Source organism: Neophocaena asiaeorientalis, unplaced genomic scaffold (assembly GCF_003031525.2).
Source record: "Neophocaena asiaeorientalis asiaeorientalis breed wild unplaced genomic scaffold, Neophocaena_asiaeorientalis_V1.1 scaffold248, whole genome shotgun sequence".
In the NCBI taxonomy this organism is placed as follows: domain Eukaryota; kingdom Metazoa; phylum Chordata; class Mammalia; order Artiodactyla; family Phocoenidae; genus Neophocaena; species Neophocaena asiaeorientalis.
This window is the reverse complement of record NW_020185320.1, coordinates 1,445,418-1,461,712: the sequence shown is the minus strand read 5'-3', so window position 1 is coordinate 1,461,712 and position 16,295 is coordinate 1,445,418. Positions and strand designations below refer to the sequence as shown.

Here is a 16,295-nt window from a genome sequence, read left to right as displayed (position 1 = left end):
CAAGGTTTTTTTTCCATATCGAAATCTAAGAGCTAAATCAAAACATCTGTCATGTCGCATAGAAACATGTTTACCACAGAAGATGATGGCAAAAGAAAAGAGCAACTCAAATGCCTGGTTTAAATTCTCTGCCACTGTCTTTTAAATTTTAATATCATTATTGCTTGAAAAGCAATAAATTTGCATTGTAAAAACTTAAAAAATATAAATAAGCAGAAATGAGATTAAAACAGTACATTCCTATTATCACTAGTAGCGTACACAAGTGTCACTGTTACATTTCCTTAGTACAGTTACTTAAAATTAGAAAGTAATTTCAGAAAGCTGGTTCAACAGCTTTCAAGAAAGCTAATGCTGAAATGTAATGTTTTATACAAAAAGGACAACATACCATGAAATTCTGTTAGTTTTGACTCAAGTACATAGAATTCAAGGTATCTTCTATAGACAGACCAATGTTCAGGCTCATGCCCAACTGCAAAATGAATGAATACACACTGAGAAATAAACAATTTTACAAACTACTACTAAAAGAATGCACTATTTATAACATTAAGTATACAAAGCTGGAAATTATTCCAGTCTTAATAATTTATTATTTCTTGGGAATTCCCTGGAGGTCCAGTGGTTATGACTCCGCACTTCCACTACAGCTGGCATAGGTTCGATCCCTGGTCAGGGAACTAAGATCCCGCAAGCTGCACAGTGCGGCCAAAAAAAAAAAAAGAAAGAAAGAAAAGAAAGTGCCTTGGGCTTCCCTGGTGGCGCAGTGGTTGAGAGTCCGCCTGCCGATGCAGGGGACATGGGTTCGTGCCCCAGTTCCGGGAAGATCCCACATGCCGCGGAGCGGCTGGGCCCGTGAGCCATGGCCACTGAGCCTGCGCGTCCGGAGCCTGTGCTCCGCAACGGGAGAGGCCACAGCAGTGAGAGGCTGCGTACCAAAAAAAAAAAGAAAATAAAGTGCCTAGACTACATGTAAGAAAACTCGTTTGCTAATCTAAAAGCATGCTGGAGGGGCAGGGGACAGCTGAAACTCTCCCAAGACGCAGGCAGGGGCAGGTGCCATTACTGTCCCCCCACATACCCTGCTAGCACAGGCAGACAAGCTTGGAAATGGCACCCCCCAGCCTTGCTTGGATAGGCAGGGGTAAGTGGTTGCAGCACTATCCCACTGCCTTGCTGAAGCCAGAGTGGTTGCAGTGCTCCCTGGCTCCCGGGCTGTGACTGGCAAGCACGAGCAGCTGCAGCATTCTTCCTCTCCCCGCCTAAAGCCAGCTCACTCACATAGGCAAGGCACTCTCCCACTGCACTGCTGAGAGCTGCAGGCACATGCAGCCTTTCTGACACTGGCCAGCATGCCCTGCCCCCTACACTCACCAGCTGCCTTGCTGAAGCCAGCAGGTGTGTGCAATCCACACAGGGGACACCCCTTGATCACCTGGCCCTGGTGGCTAAGGGAGCTGGCAATACTGAGCTCCACGGGACTGTACCAGTTGGAAAGACAGTTCCTGGAAAGGCACACCGCCCCCCAGGGACTGCACAGACAGCACACTAAATAAAACCCCAGTTTTCCTGTGAAAAAAGCCTATTTACTTAGCTTGGATCTTCAGCCTGAGGGACAGGCTTCAGATTTTCCACACACCTAGGAGCTAAGGAAGAGCACCCAGAGAACGTAAGCAGGGAGACACCATCCCTGCACACCCCCTTGGCCTCACTACAGCTCAATAAGAACTCTCAGGAGCTCATACACTCGTCTGCAACTATGCACCCCTAGGACACCTCCAGATCTCCTGGAATGGAGGCAGGTAGGGATTTTGACTGTGGCCCTGCAGGACTGTATATATCTGCCTACTTTAAAGGCTGCTGCCTAAGTGTCTGGCTTCCCATCAGCCTGAAACGAGGCGATAAACGGGATTCCTCCCCTTGGAACACTAATAGGTCTTGGCATATGCTCCATAACAGGCATATATCAAGAATAAATCAGGCAGTTTAGACAATCACAAAGGTTCAAAAGACAAAGAAGACCTAGGGCAAGGTTGAATTAGAGGGCTAATCACCTACACAGGCCACTCTTCAAGACTGAGAGAGGTAGCTGTTTCCCCTAATACACAGGAAGAAGCACAGAGTCAAGTAAAATGAGGAAATAGGGCTTCCCTGGTGGCGCAGTGGTTGAGAGTCCGCCTGCCGATGCAGGGGACACGGTCCGGGAAGATCCCACATGCCGCGGAGCAGCTGGGCCCATGAGCCATGGCCACTGAGCCTGCGCGTCCGGAGCCCATGCTCAGCAACGGGAGAGGCCCGCGTACCACAAAATAAAAAAAAAGAAGATAACTTATGGGACCTATAGGATAATATCAAGTGAAATAACACTCGCATTATAGGGGTCCCAAAAGCAGAAGAGAAAAAGGGGCAGAAAAGTTATCTGAAGAAATAATGGCTGAAAACGTCCTTAACCTGGGGAAGGAAACAGACATCCAGGTCCAAGAAGCCCAGAGAGTTCCAAACAACAGGGTCCTCCACAGATCTTTCCTGGATAGCCACAGCTCTATTCCTGGCTTCTGCTGAGATGATTGATCCATGAGTCCCATGCCTGATCTCTTCAGCAAACCATTGTTCAGCCACACCCTTGGCTTTTTTCCAGAGCATGATATATGGATAGTCCGAGAATTTTCCAAACCTTCAAGTTCTAGTTCTTTTTTCTTTTTTTTTTTGACTATCCCTATGTCTATTGTTTTTTTAACACTTTTATTGGAGTATAATTGCTTTACAATGGTGTGTTAGTTTCTGCTTTATAACAAAGTGAATCAGCTATACATATACATATATCCCCATATCTCCTCCCTCTTGCATCTCCCTCCCACCCTCCCTATCCCACCCCTCTAGGTGGTCAAAAGCACTGAGGTGATCTCCCTGTGCTATGCGGCTGCTTCCTACAACTATCTATTTTACATTTGGTAGTATATATAAGTCCATGCCACTCTCTCACTTCGTCCCAGCTTACCCTTCCCCCTCCCCGTGTCCTCAAGTCCATTCTCTACTTCTGCATCTTTATCCCTGTCCTGCCCCTAGGTTCTTCATAACCAGTGTTTTTTTGTTTGTTTGTTTTTTAGATTCCATATATGTATGTGTTAGCATATGGTATTTGTTTTTCTCTTTCTTACTTACTTCACTCTGTATGACAGACTCTAGGTCCATCCACCTCACTACAAATAACTCAATTTCATTTCTTTTTATGGCTGAGTAATATTCCATTGTATATATGTGCCACATCTTCTTTACCCATTCATCTGTCGATGGACACTTAGGTTGCTTCCATGTCCTGGCTATTGTAAATGGAGCTGCAATGATCAATGTGGTACATGACTCTTTTTGAATTATGGTTTTCTCAGGGTATATGCCCAGTAGTGGGATTGCTGGGTCATATGGTAGTTCTATTTTTAGTTTTTTAAGGAACCTCAATACTGTTCTCCAAATGACTGTATCAATTTACATTCCCACCAACAGTGCAAGAGGGTTCCCTTTTCTCCACACCTTCTCCAGCATTTATTGTTTGTAGATTTTTTGATGATAGCCATTCTGATTGGTGTGAGGTAACACCTCATTGTAGTTTTGATTAGCCAAAACAATCTTGAGAAAAAAGAACAAAGCTAGAGGTATCATGCTCCCTGATTTTAAACTGTACTACAAAGCTATAATAATCAAACAAGTATGGTACTAGCATAAAAACAGACACATAGATCAATGGAACAGAAGATAGAGCCCAGAAATAACCTCACACATATATGGTCAATTAATTTATGACAATGGAGGCAAGAATATACAGTGGGGAAAGGAGAGCCTCTTCTGTCCTTTAATAAGTAAACATTGTTAAGCAGCAAACTCAAGTGGAGGAACAAACTCAAGTGTTTTCTACAAATAACTAGTCAGGACTCTTTAAAAAAGTGTCAAGTTCATTACAGACAAGGGAAGACTGAGAAACTATCACAGAACATAGGAGACTAAGGAGACAAGACTAAATTCAGTGTGGGATCCTGGGTTGGATCCTGAACCAGAAAGAGGGTATTAGTGGGAAAACTGGTGAAATTCAAATGAATATCCCATCAATGCTAATTTCCTGGTTTCAATCATTGTACTATGGTTTTATAAGATGTCAATACAAGGGGAAGCTGGGTAAAGGGTGTATGACAACTTTCTGTACTATTTTTTGCAACCTTTCTGTAACCGTCTTAGTCTGCTCAGGCTGCTATAACAAAACACCATAAATTGGGTGGCTTATTTTATTTTATTTTTTTAATTTATTTATTTTATTTATTTATTTTTGGCTGCATTGGATCTTCATTGCTGTGTGCAGGCTTTCTCTAGCTGTGTTGAGCAGGGGCTACTCTTCGTTACAATGTGTAGGCTTCTCATTGCAGTGGCTTCTCTTGTTGTGCAGCACGGGCTCTAGGCGCACGGGCGTCAGTAGTTGTGGAGCACAGGCTCAGTAGTTGTGGCTCGCAGGCTCAGTAATTGTGGAGCATGGGCTTAGTTGCTGTGCGGCATGTGGGATCTTCCTGGACCAAGGATCGAACCCATGTCCCCTGCATTGGCAGGCAGATTCTTAAACACTGCGCCACCAGTGTGACTTATTTTTAAAAATTAAAATAAAAATAGGGACATCCCCGGTGGTCCAGGGGTTAAGACTCCACTCTCCCAAAGCAGGGGGCCTGGGTTCGATCCCTGGTCAGGGAACTAGAGCCCACATGCAGCAACTAAGAACCCACATGCCACAACTAAAGATCCCACATGCTGCAACTAAAGATCCCGCAGGCAGCAATGAAGATCCCACACACAGCAGCGAAGATCCTGCGTGCCGCAACTAAGATCCGGCACGGTCAAATAAATAAATAAATAAATAAATAAATAAATAAATAAAATTAGGGCTTCCCTGGTGGCTCAGTGGCTAAGAATCCACCTGCCAATTCAGGGGACATGGGTTTGATCCCTGGTCCGGGAAGATCCCACATGTAGTGGAGCAACTAAGACCATGTGCCACAACTACTGAGCCTGTGCTCCAGAGCCTGCGAGCCACAACTACTGAGCCTGTGCACCACAACTACTGAAGCCCACACTCCTAGAGCCCGTGCTCCACAACAAGAAAAGCCACCGCAATGAGAAGCCCGCACACCGCAACAAACAGTAGCCCCTGCTCGCTGCAACTAGAGAAAGCCCGTGTGCAGCAACAAAGACCCAATGCAGCCAAAAATTAATAAATAAATTAAAAAAAAATTTTTATAAACTAAAATTAAAATTAATAAATGGTGTTGGGAAAACTGAACAGTTACATGCAAAAGAATGAAACTGGACCACTATCTTACACCATGTAAAAAAATTAACTGAAAATAAATTAAAGATTTGCATGAAAGACTTGAAACCATAAAACTCCTAGAAGAAAACACAGGTGGCAAGCTCCCTGACATTGGTTTTAGTGATTTTTTTGTTTTCATCTGACTCTAAAGGCAAGGGAAACAAAGCAAAAATAAACAAATGGGACTACATCAAACAAAAAGATTTTGCACAGTGAAGGAAACCATCAACAATACAAAAATACTGAATGGGAGAAGGTATTTGCAAAGCATATATCTAATAAGGGCTTGATATCCCATATACATAAAGAACTCACACAATTCAATAACAAAAACACCTATTAAAAAACGGACAGATGATCTGAATAGACATTTTTCCAAAGAATACATATAGATGGCTAAACAGACACATGATAAGACGCTCAACATCACTAATCATCAGGGAAATGCAAATCAAAACCACAATGAGATACCACCTCACACCTGTCAGAATGGCCAGTGTGAAAAAGACAAGAAATAACAAGTGTTGATGAGGATGTGGTAAAAAGGGAACCCTTGTGTACTGTTGGTGGGAATGTAAATTGGTGCAGTCACTATGGAAAACAGTATGGAAGTTCCTCAAAAAATTACAAACAGATTTACCATATCATCCAACAATTCCACTGCCGGGTATCTATCCAAAAAAACACTAATTCGAAAAGATATATGCACTCCTATATTCACTGCAGCATTATTTACAATAAACAAGACATGGAAACAACCTAAATGTCCATCAACAGATGAATGGATAGAGAAGATGTGGTATATGTATAAATGGAATACTACTCAGCCATTTAAAAAGAATGAAATCTTGCCATTTGTAACAACATGGATGGACCCTGAGGGTATTAAGCTGAATGAAATAAATCAAAGAAAGACAAATAGCACATGATTTCACTTATACATGGAATCTAAAAAACAAAACAAACAAACAAAAACAAAATGCAGACTCATACAGAGATCAGATGGGTGGCTGCCAGAGGAGAAGGATAAAATGGGTGAAGGTGATCAAGTAGTACAAACTTCCAGTTATAAAATAAGTAAGTCATAGGGATATAAAGTACAGCATGGGGAACACAGTCAATAATATTGTATTAACTTTGTATGGTGAAGGACAGTAACCAGACTTATTGTGGTGATCATTTTGCAGTGTATCCAAATGCAGAATCACTATATTGAATCACTATATTGTACCTAAAAAACTAATGTAATAATGTATGTCAATTATACCTCAATAAAAAGCAATTTATTTATATTGATAGGGATTTATATCTGAATAATCAAACATTTTAAATAATTTTCTGAGAGCCAAGAACACTGAGAGAAAAGCCAGATTTTAAGTACTAGGCACAGCGAAGAATTGAATCCAGAAGTTAACTAGGAGTATTCCTTTCCAAATTCTTTTTAACACTTAAAATTCCTATCAGTAGAAACAGCAGACAAAAGACGTAAGTGACTGTGTTTGAAACTGAAATGAAACTCTAATATCGACAAAGGTTTGTCTGTATACTTATTAAAATGCTGAGATAGAACAGCATCTAGCAAGACCGAACAGAAGTTACAGCAAAATCAAGTAGCAGTGACTCAGAAGTGAAGAGAACAAGATCCTGCCTGGTATTTAACTACAATAGGGAATATCATTGCTAGCTACTCTGAGCATTCTTCCTTCCCCATTCCTATACTTTATGTTCCTCTGCATGAAACAGGATCCGCTTCTGAGAAAAATCAAACACCTAATACTTTTTGAAAAATAAATAAGGGGAATCATTAGCACTGACCTTCATCTTATCACTTCGTCACTCGAAACCATTTCCTAACCCTGCCACTTTTTCCTTCTTTCCTCACAGACTGTCCCTTCTTCCTGAGGTCAACTTTATTTTTCTGCTCATCATTCCCAAAATGTGCACAACTTTGATGTGTTTTTGCTTATACAGACTGCCCACTCTCTTGGACAAAGCCCAGGGTGGCGAATATTTATCCTGCTATGGATGCTGTTTACCCCTGTCTCGACTGTAACACACGGATGAAATAACCAAAAGAAAAAAGACAGCAAAACATAAAGAAAACTTGTAAAGTTGTGTTTGATCGTATTTTTACCAATTATTATTAGCCCACAACAATGGAGGAGGAGAAATGCTGTCTTAATCATTTTAATACCTGATTAGTGCTATAAGCATTAATAATATTAATACCTGCTCTTCTATCATTTCTTTCAACATCAATACAAAACACTGGTATTCTCTCCTTTTTCTCCTTCCTTTCAGAGGAGGTATCTTCAAAAAAGTCTACATATGGAATGCTAATTTTCCATGCAGCAAGGTTTCGAGGAGTATTAGGTGTGTTCACAGCTTCCACTGGAGAATCATCTTCCATTACAACAATACCTTCTTCAATCTGGAAAAAAATCATCAGAAAAAAAATTAATACTTCCAGGACCTTTATACCTATAGCATATGAGATGTAACTACAAAGTAATATGCCCATATAAAGTCTATAATTTTTTAATACTTTTGAAATTAAGTGATATCAAATTTTCTACTGAAAAGGTTAAGGGTAAAAAACTAAAACTAACAAGTTACTAGCATCAACTCCAGGTTTTGTTGCATCACCAATATATGAAAATTCAACAGAATATAAGACACTTCAGCAATTACTGGAAAAGATATTAAAAATACACAAATACAGAAAAATATTTAACTCTGGTAATAAGAAGTAGAAATTACTGTACTGATATCTTTCATTTAGGAATGTAAAATTTTATGGTAACAGCCACTGATGGAAACTGCACAGAAAAACTGGATATGCAATATATTGTTGGTTACAAGATATACCTGTACAATCCTTTTAGAAAGCGTTTTGCCCATATACATTTATCAATATAAGAAGCCATAAAACGGTTTCAACCAAGTTAATTCCATTTCTGGCAACTTATTCTAACACAAGCATTTATTTTAGACAAATTTTTTTAAACTGTGAAAAAGGCACAAGTATAAATACATTCACTGCAGCATTAGATAACATAAAATTAGAAAAAAAGGTCTGAAAGGGACCCACCTCTATATAATTAAGATAGTTTTCTCATCTCCTAGCTTCTAAAATTTTAATAATATAAATATTTAAAATAAATAATCTTTAAATTATTACTTGAAGAACAATTATTTTAAAAAAGCAGTGTTAAACATGTTCTAGAAATAAACATGCAGAAAGAAGGGGAAAAAAATGTCTGTCTTCATTAAATCGGAAAAGAATCTCTGAACTGGCACATTATAACACCTGGTCACCTAGACATCTCTGATTCATGTTAAAGGGGGCAAAATTTTACAGATAAAACACAACCATCTTGAACACACTTTTTTAAGGAAATGAGTCAAAGGTTGTAGCACTTAAGAGAATTCTGAACAGTCTAGTCAGAGCAAACCAGTAGGGAAGAGGTACTTCTTTCCAGAATTCTAGCACCCTACCTTCACTCTCCATTCTACTCTCTTCCCACACCTGGTAGCCAACTCTCTTCTACGTGAATTCTTTTCCTCCCCCACTAAGTCCCTTGGCAATTATTCCTTTTTCTGTTCCTGTCCTAAAATGGCTTTCTGTCACCCCTAATAAGACTGTTAAGAATCTTAGGAAGACTTCTTAATGCTCTGTTGAAAACAAAAATGTCTTCCAGGCCTAAGACAATGAAACTGTAAAAACAGATGATAAGTGTTAGTTCTTGCCTTTTGGGGACAAGGCTATCTCCTTACAAACCTGGAAGAAAAACAGAGAATCATGTGTGAGGGAAACACCCACTCCACTGCTTGGAATCTGAGGTACAGGGCAGCATTTTCTATGGTTATTACAACTGTAATTTTGTTAACAGACTTGGCTTTTGAAGAGAAATGGTAAAATGAATCATAAAATGATAGAAAATTTGTTTCACAAGCTGACTAAAAGCCAAGAAATGGGACATTCTTAAATAAAAATCAATCTAAGAAACAAAATAGAAAAAAAATTCTTAGCAACATAAAAATATCAATAAAAGACAAAGAACAAAGTTTTATATTTTATTACTGCTACCATTTAAATGGTGTTTACATCAAAAAAGTAAATGAAAAATCTCTAGGGCAATATTTCTCTAAGAATTTTCAGGGATTCCTTTAATATTATTTAAAAATATATAACCAAAATTTTATAAAAAGGAAAACCAAGTGCTTTCTCATTTTCAAACAGATGTTCCCTCTACAAAGAAGATAGGGAATAAAACAGGCAGAGGATAAAAGGCAAAGAGATGTCCCCCTATTTCCTTGAGAAATACTATAATTTAACTCATTATTAGCCTTTCCTATGTTGGGGATAACTGCCAATATACCAATGGGCGTATTACGTTCCAGAAGTTTATCTGTGAATCAGTTCTGAACTTGGACAGAAATGCATTTTCAGACAGACCTAACCTTACATAGAAGACTTTGGTTCCCAGGCCAGTATACATATGCCAATTTAACTTATAATTTATCTGATGGTATTATAACACTGTATAGTACTTACTGCACTTACTGTGTGCTGGGCACTGTCCCAAGTGCTTCATATATATCACTTATTAATCCTCACAACACCCATATACAAGCTAGATACTATTATCCCCATTTCACATGTGAAGAAGTTAAATCAAAATAAAATTAAGCAATTTACCCAAGGTCACATATCAAGGAGGCACTGCTACCAAATGATCACGCCAAGTTGATCCTTTTTCTAAAAAAATAAAAATCTTCCAGGTCTCAATTTTGGATCACATACCACTTTAGCCCTGGCAGTGAGACTGGCAATTTCCCTTTCCCATACACTTCCTAAACAAGGCAAAGGAGATTTCCCCGAGGTCCCACAGTTTAGAACTAGCACAGTACCTCCAAATCCTAAGTGGGACTGTCTTGGTCTGGTTTAACACCCTAGCCACCTCCTGCCTTTTCTCTTCAGAGTACTAACAATTAGTTTGCCCTCTTACCCAGTTTCCATTATTACTATCTTTGCTTCCAATCAAGAATTCCAAGACAACCCTTAGAATGGGAGAAAATATTTGCAAATGAAGCAACTGACAAAGGATTAATCTCCAAAATATACAAACAGCTCATGCAGCTCAATATCAAAAAAATAAATAACCCATTCAAAAAATGGGCAGATCTAAATAGACATTTCTCCAAAGAAGACATACAGATGGCCAAAAAGCACATGAAAAGATGCTCAACATCACTATTAGAGAAATGCAAATCAAAACTCCAATGAAGTATCACCTCACACCAGAGAGAATGACCATCATCAAAAAATCAACAAACAGGACTTCCCTGGTGGCTCGGTGGCTAAGAATCCACCTGCCAATGCAGGGGACACGGGTTCGATCCCTGGTCCAGGAAGATCCCACATGCCGTGCAGCAACTAAGCCTGTGTGCCACAACTACTGAGCCTATGCTCTAGAGACCACGAGTCACAACTACTGAAGCCCACACGCCTAGAGCCTGTGCTCTGCAACAAGAGAAGCCACTGCGGTGAGAAACCCGTACACTGCAACGAAGAGCAGCCCCTGCTTGCTGCAACTAGAGGAAGCCCGCGCACAGCGATGACCCAATGCAGCCAAAAATAAATTTAAAAATTAAAAAAAAAAAATCTACAAACAATAAATGCTGGAGAGGGTGTGGAGAAAAGGGAACCCTCCTACGCTGTTGGTAGGAATGTAAATTGGTTCAGCCACTATGGAGAACAGTATGGAGGTTCCTTAAAAAACTAAAAATATAACTACCATATGACCCAGCAATCCCACTCTTAGGCACATACCCAGAGGAAACTATAATTCAAAAAGATACATGCACCCCAATGTTCACTGCAGCACTATTTACAATAGCCAGGACATGGAAGCAACCTAAGTGTCCATCAACAGAGGAATGGATAACAGAAGATGTGGTACATATCTCAAATGGAATATTACTCAGCCATAAAAAAGAAAAAAATAATGCCATTTGCAACAACATGGATGGACCCAGAGATTGTCATACTGAGTGAAGTAAGTCAGACACAGAAAGACAAATATCTCATGATATCGCTTATATGTGGAATCTAAAAAAGCGTACAAATGAACTTATTTACAAAACAGAAGTAGAGTCACAGATGCAGAAAACAAACTTATGGTTAACGGGGTAAGGTGGGGGATAAATTGGGAGATAGACTGACGTATACACACTACTATATACAAAATAGATAACTCATAAGAACCTGCTGTATAGCACAGGGAACTCTATTCAACACTATGTAATAGCCTATATGGGAGAAGAATCTAAAAAAAAGAGTGTATATGTGTATATGTATGACTGATTCGCTTTGCTGTACACCTGGAACTAACACAACATTGTAAATCAACTATACTCCATTAAAAATTAAACAAAAAATTATACTTCAATAAAAAATAAGTAAATAAAGACCAATAAAGAATTTCCTTCCTCCTTGGGCCACTACAAAACAGAACAAACTTTCTCAGCTTTTTAAAGATAGCCTCCTGGATTTGCCTGGTGGCGCAGTGGTTAAGAATCCACCTGCCAATGCAGGGGACAAGGGTTCGATCCCTGGTCCAGAAGATCCCACATGCCACAGAGCAACTAAGCCCATGCGCCACGACTACTGAGCCTGCACTCTAGAGCCCACAAGCCACAACTACTGAAGCCCACGCGCCTAGAGCCCGTGCAGACAAAAAAAAAAAAAAAAAAAAGCCTCCTATTCCTGAAGCAATACTATAGCTTGTATTTCAAGTAATTGGGAAGAACAAAAAAGAAAAAGTACATCTTTCCCCATAAAAATTATGTTTCGAGTTCACAATAACATGGGTAAATGCTTTTGTTATATTAAGTTATATTTAAGTTATATTTTGTTATATTAAGTGGGCAGAGATCAGGATAGCGATCTACATATAGCCTAATTTATGGAGGTGGGAAGGGGAAAGATATTTTTAAAAAACAGAATCACAAGAATGTTAATAGAAGTAGTTATTGGGTGGCAGAATTACGGGTGGTATTTTAAATTTTCTTCTACTTTTCTATACTATTAAAAAATTGAGATGCTTAAAATCTAAAAACTTAAACATTGTTTTTTTTTAAAAGACTCCCTCCTCTGGTCTACTGTCTTTCTTCTACCCATACTTAAGGAAAAATATGGGCATGAAAAGAATGCTGTATTTGGATTATCTAAAAAGAAAAAAAAGGATTAAATAAGTTTTTCTTCCATTAAAATTACTGTGAAGAAGCAATGAATCTTTTTAACAATTTATCAGTGCAAAGGGACAAAGGTTGAAAGGAAGGGGTAAAGAGGAAAAATAGGTTTATTTACTCTTCTCTCCCCACTTCCTTCTTCTTGGTCATTACCAATCCAATCACTAATATTCATCCCTTTTATACCCAGGATAGTAAATTTCTTAAGAGCAAAGTTTAGGTCTTAATCAGCTTTTTATCTCCAGTGCTGAGACATTAAAAGGCAAAATGAAGATCCAGGATGTCTGTTCAATAAAGATTTTTTAAACAAATGCAAAGTACAAATGAGATAATATCTGCCTTTATAGAACTCCTTAATTGGTAGGAAAGACAATCATAAACATACTTTCAAATACATAAATTAAATCGTAATTTCAGGGAATTCCCTGGCAGTCCAGTGGTTAGGACTCGGAGCTTTCACTGCCAGGGCCCGGGTTCGATCCCTGGTGGGGGAACTAAGATCCCACAAGTCCTGATGCACAGCCAAAAAAAAAAAAATCGTAATTTCAAACATAACGTGGTACATGTTTTAACATATGATCTAACAGAAGCAAAAAAAGGAGGGAATGTTCAATTCTGCTTGGGGACTCAGGTAGGGGCTTATGGGAAGAAACTAGATTCTGAAAGATAAGTATGAATTTCCTAGGTAAATAAAGGGGAAAAAAAGGCATTTCAAGCAAAACAACATGTGAAAAGACAGAAATAAAATAGCATGGAGGGTGTAATGTGCTTATAAATCTGGGATCTTGTTAAAATGTAAATTATGATTCAGCAGGTCTAGGATGAAGCCTGAGATTCTGTACTGATAACAAGCTCCCAGGTAATGCTGATGCTGCTGGTCCACAGATCACAGTCTGAATATCAAGGGGTTAGGTCAGACACCGATTAACACAACTCCGTGTGCCTGGCCATGTGGTTAGAAAGAGATAAGATCAGGATATGAAGTAAAAGCTTAATCAAAACGTGGTAAATTGTTTGACTATTTAGCAGTATATCAGCTTAACAGAAACCATCTGGCCTTAGTAAGTAATAACTTAGTGCTCAGGAATTTAAAAAATTAGATTAGCACCATGAAACTATAATGACTAGTGAAAGAATGGGAAACATAAACAAAATCTGAAGTAAGAAGTAAGATTAAAAAAAAGGGAAAATAACAAGCGTAACCAATTTTTTATGCCACATTAAGTCTGAAATTATACATACAACAAACTGAAGAATTTTTACTTACAAAGTCATCTTCACCTTCAGCTAAGCCATAATTAGGCAACATAGCTCCCTCCATTGTGGTGCTCTTGAAGACTCCTTTAATTTTGCTACCTATTCGGCTAATTCCAAATGATTCTCCTCTCTTCTGTGTGCTCCTAAATATTAAACAAAAATGTATCAAGAACACAGTAAATTATTACACTATCACAACGGTCCAGTTTACTGTAAACAATAATAAAAATGGTTGCAAAAAGGGTAAACTGAAGGTATAGCTAAACATAACTTTTTGGAGTTCTCAGTCATAGATTGTCTCAACATCTCTATAGCCAAAAGTGACAGAACATTTAAAGTTTAAATTTGAGGGGATGAATAAATGGGACAATATTTATTAACAAACATTTGAAATTTACCTACTATTTAACCTTAAAACATTAACTGAACTAAAAAGAATAAAAGATGAGAGCCCCCTAGTGGTGCATATTTCTTACTGCCATACATTTTTTGAAATAAATTAAAAATGTGGTTAGACCGACGTTCAAAATAGACTATCCTGGGCTTCCCTGGTGGCGCAGTGGTTGAGCATCCGCCTGCCAATGCAGGGCACATGGGTTCGTGCCCCGGTGCGGGAAGATCCCACATGCCGCAGAGCGGCTGGGCCCGTGAGCCATGGCCGCCGAGCCTGCGCGTCCGGAGCCTGTGCTCCACAACGGGAGAGGCCACAACAGTGAGAGACCCGCGTACCGCAAAAAAAAATAAAAAAAAATTTAAAAAAAATAGACTATCCTATTCAAACTGTACTGTACTGCTAAAAAAGCACAGTGTAACAGGAAAAAAACAAAACAAAACAATGACCTTCTGAGTACTTCATTTTTAGATGGAAAAACAAAAAAATTCTGAAAATTTTCTTCAACTTTATTATCATATAAATACTCAAAAGAAGAATGAAGTATAAAATACACCATATATAACTTCAAAATAATAACAAGAAAAAATAAAATGCCAAAGGGAAGGTTTAGCAATGAACATAAAGATAAAAGCAAATGTAGCCTAAGGAAGGAGCTTGCTCTGCCATATATATTAAATAATGGTTTTGTAATTTTTTTCAAAAGTGCATTTCTAAAAGCAACAACAAAAATATGCCAAAAAGCAGAAAAAATTTCCTCCACTACAGCCTACTTATTATTGCCTCGTTTCAACAAATAAAAACATAACTTTTATCCAATTTAAAACTCACTATGTAATACTGCCCTTACAACAGATGTCCAAAGAAAAATGACCATTTTAAAATTCAAGGAGATTGGTGTTGAAGGCCTAACTTAACGAATAGCTATTATTCCTATAAGAAAACGTATTTATAAAAATAATGCAACAGGGCTTCCCTGGTGGCACAGTGGTTGAGAGTCCGCCTGCCGATGCAGGGGATACGGGTTCGTGCCCCGGTCCAGGAAGATCCCACATGACGCGGAGTGGCTGGGCCAGTGAGCCATGGCCGCTGAGCCTGCGCGTCTGGAGCCTGTGCTCCGCAAACAGGAGAGGCCACAACAGTGAGAGGCCCGCGTACCGCAAAAAAAAAATAAATAAAATAATAATAATAATAATAATGCAACAGTTACAGAAATAAAAGTAAATTGATGAAGTGTCAAATGCACCAGTATATTAGTGATATGTGCATTTTATACATGTTCAAGGAGTAAATCAAACTTATTTTAAAACTGGAAAAACTCTAATAGTAAGTAGTAGTAGTAAAAAGGATACTTAAACTAGAATATTGTTTTACCCAAACAAGCATGCAATTAGTGTTTTTAAAAAATCCAAGATTATAAATATAACTTTCTATGAGAGAAGAAATTTTTCTGAAAAAAATATGAAAATCTTAACAAAATATTATTAAAATCTCTAGAATCTAGATAGATTATGCTAGTAGACCTAGATTATAAAACAGTTGGGCTTTTTGAAATGACATATTTTTTAAATATTTCACTTGTGATTACACCCAGAAATACTGAAATATTGTACTTCTTGCTTTAAAGAAAGTTCTTTAAACACAAATAATTCTAAAAGAAATTTAGCAAGATCAATAACAACAACAACAAAGAATGAGTCATAAAAAAAATAAAAAAATAAAAAAAATTAAAAAAAAATAAAAAAAAAAATAAAAAAAAAAAAGAATGAGTCAACAGCCTTAAAAAGCTAAATACTGGATTTTTCACTTTATTTTTATGCTGACATTTTTATTTTCTGATGACATATATAATGCTATTTCAAAAAGGAGACCTCTAGAATAAAAGTAGAGGTTAATCTTAAAAGGATGTCCCAGGGCATTCCCTGGTGGCCTAGAGGTTAGGATTCTAGGCTTTCACTGCCCTGGCCCAGGTTCAATCCCTGGTCCAGGAACTAAGATCCCTCAAGCTGTGCGGCGTGGCCAAAAAAAAAAAAAAAGGATATC

The 16,295-nt window shown here is 38.3% G+C and overlaps 1 protein-coding gene across 5 annotated transcripts in view; it reads right to left on the bottom strand.

Moving 5' to 3' along the window:
• The window catches only part of SNX14 (sorting nexin 14), a 68,244-nt gene that overhangs the window by 13,335 nt on the left and 38,614 nt on the right, over window positions 1–16,295 (bottom strand). For all 5 annotated transcript variants that reach the window (XM_024733708.1, XM_024733713.1, XM_024733709.1 and 2 more), the window contains 3 exons: window positions 13,872–14,004; window positions 7,577–7,778; window positions 392–475 (listed from right to left, as the gene is read on the bottom strand). In XM_024733708.1, the coding sequence (XP_024589476.1) occupies window positions 392–475; window positions 7,577–7,778; window positions 13,872–14,004 (419 nt within the window). The remainder of the gene's footprint in view (window positions 1–391; window positions 476–7,576; window positions 7,779–13,871; window positions 14,005–16,295) is intronic.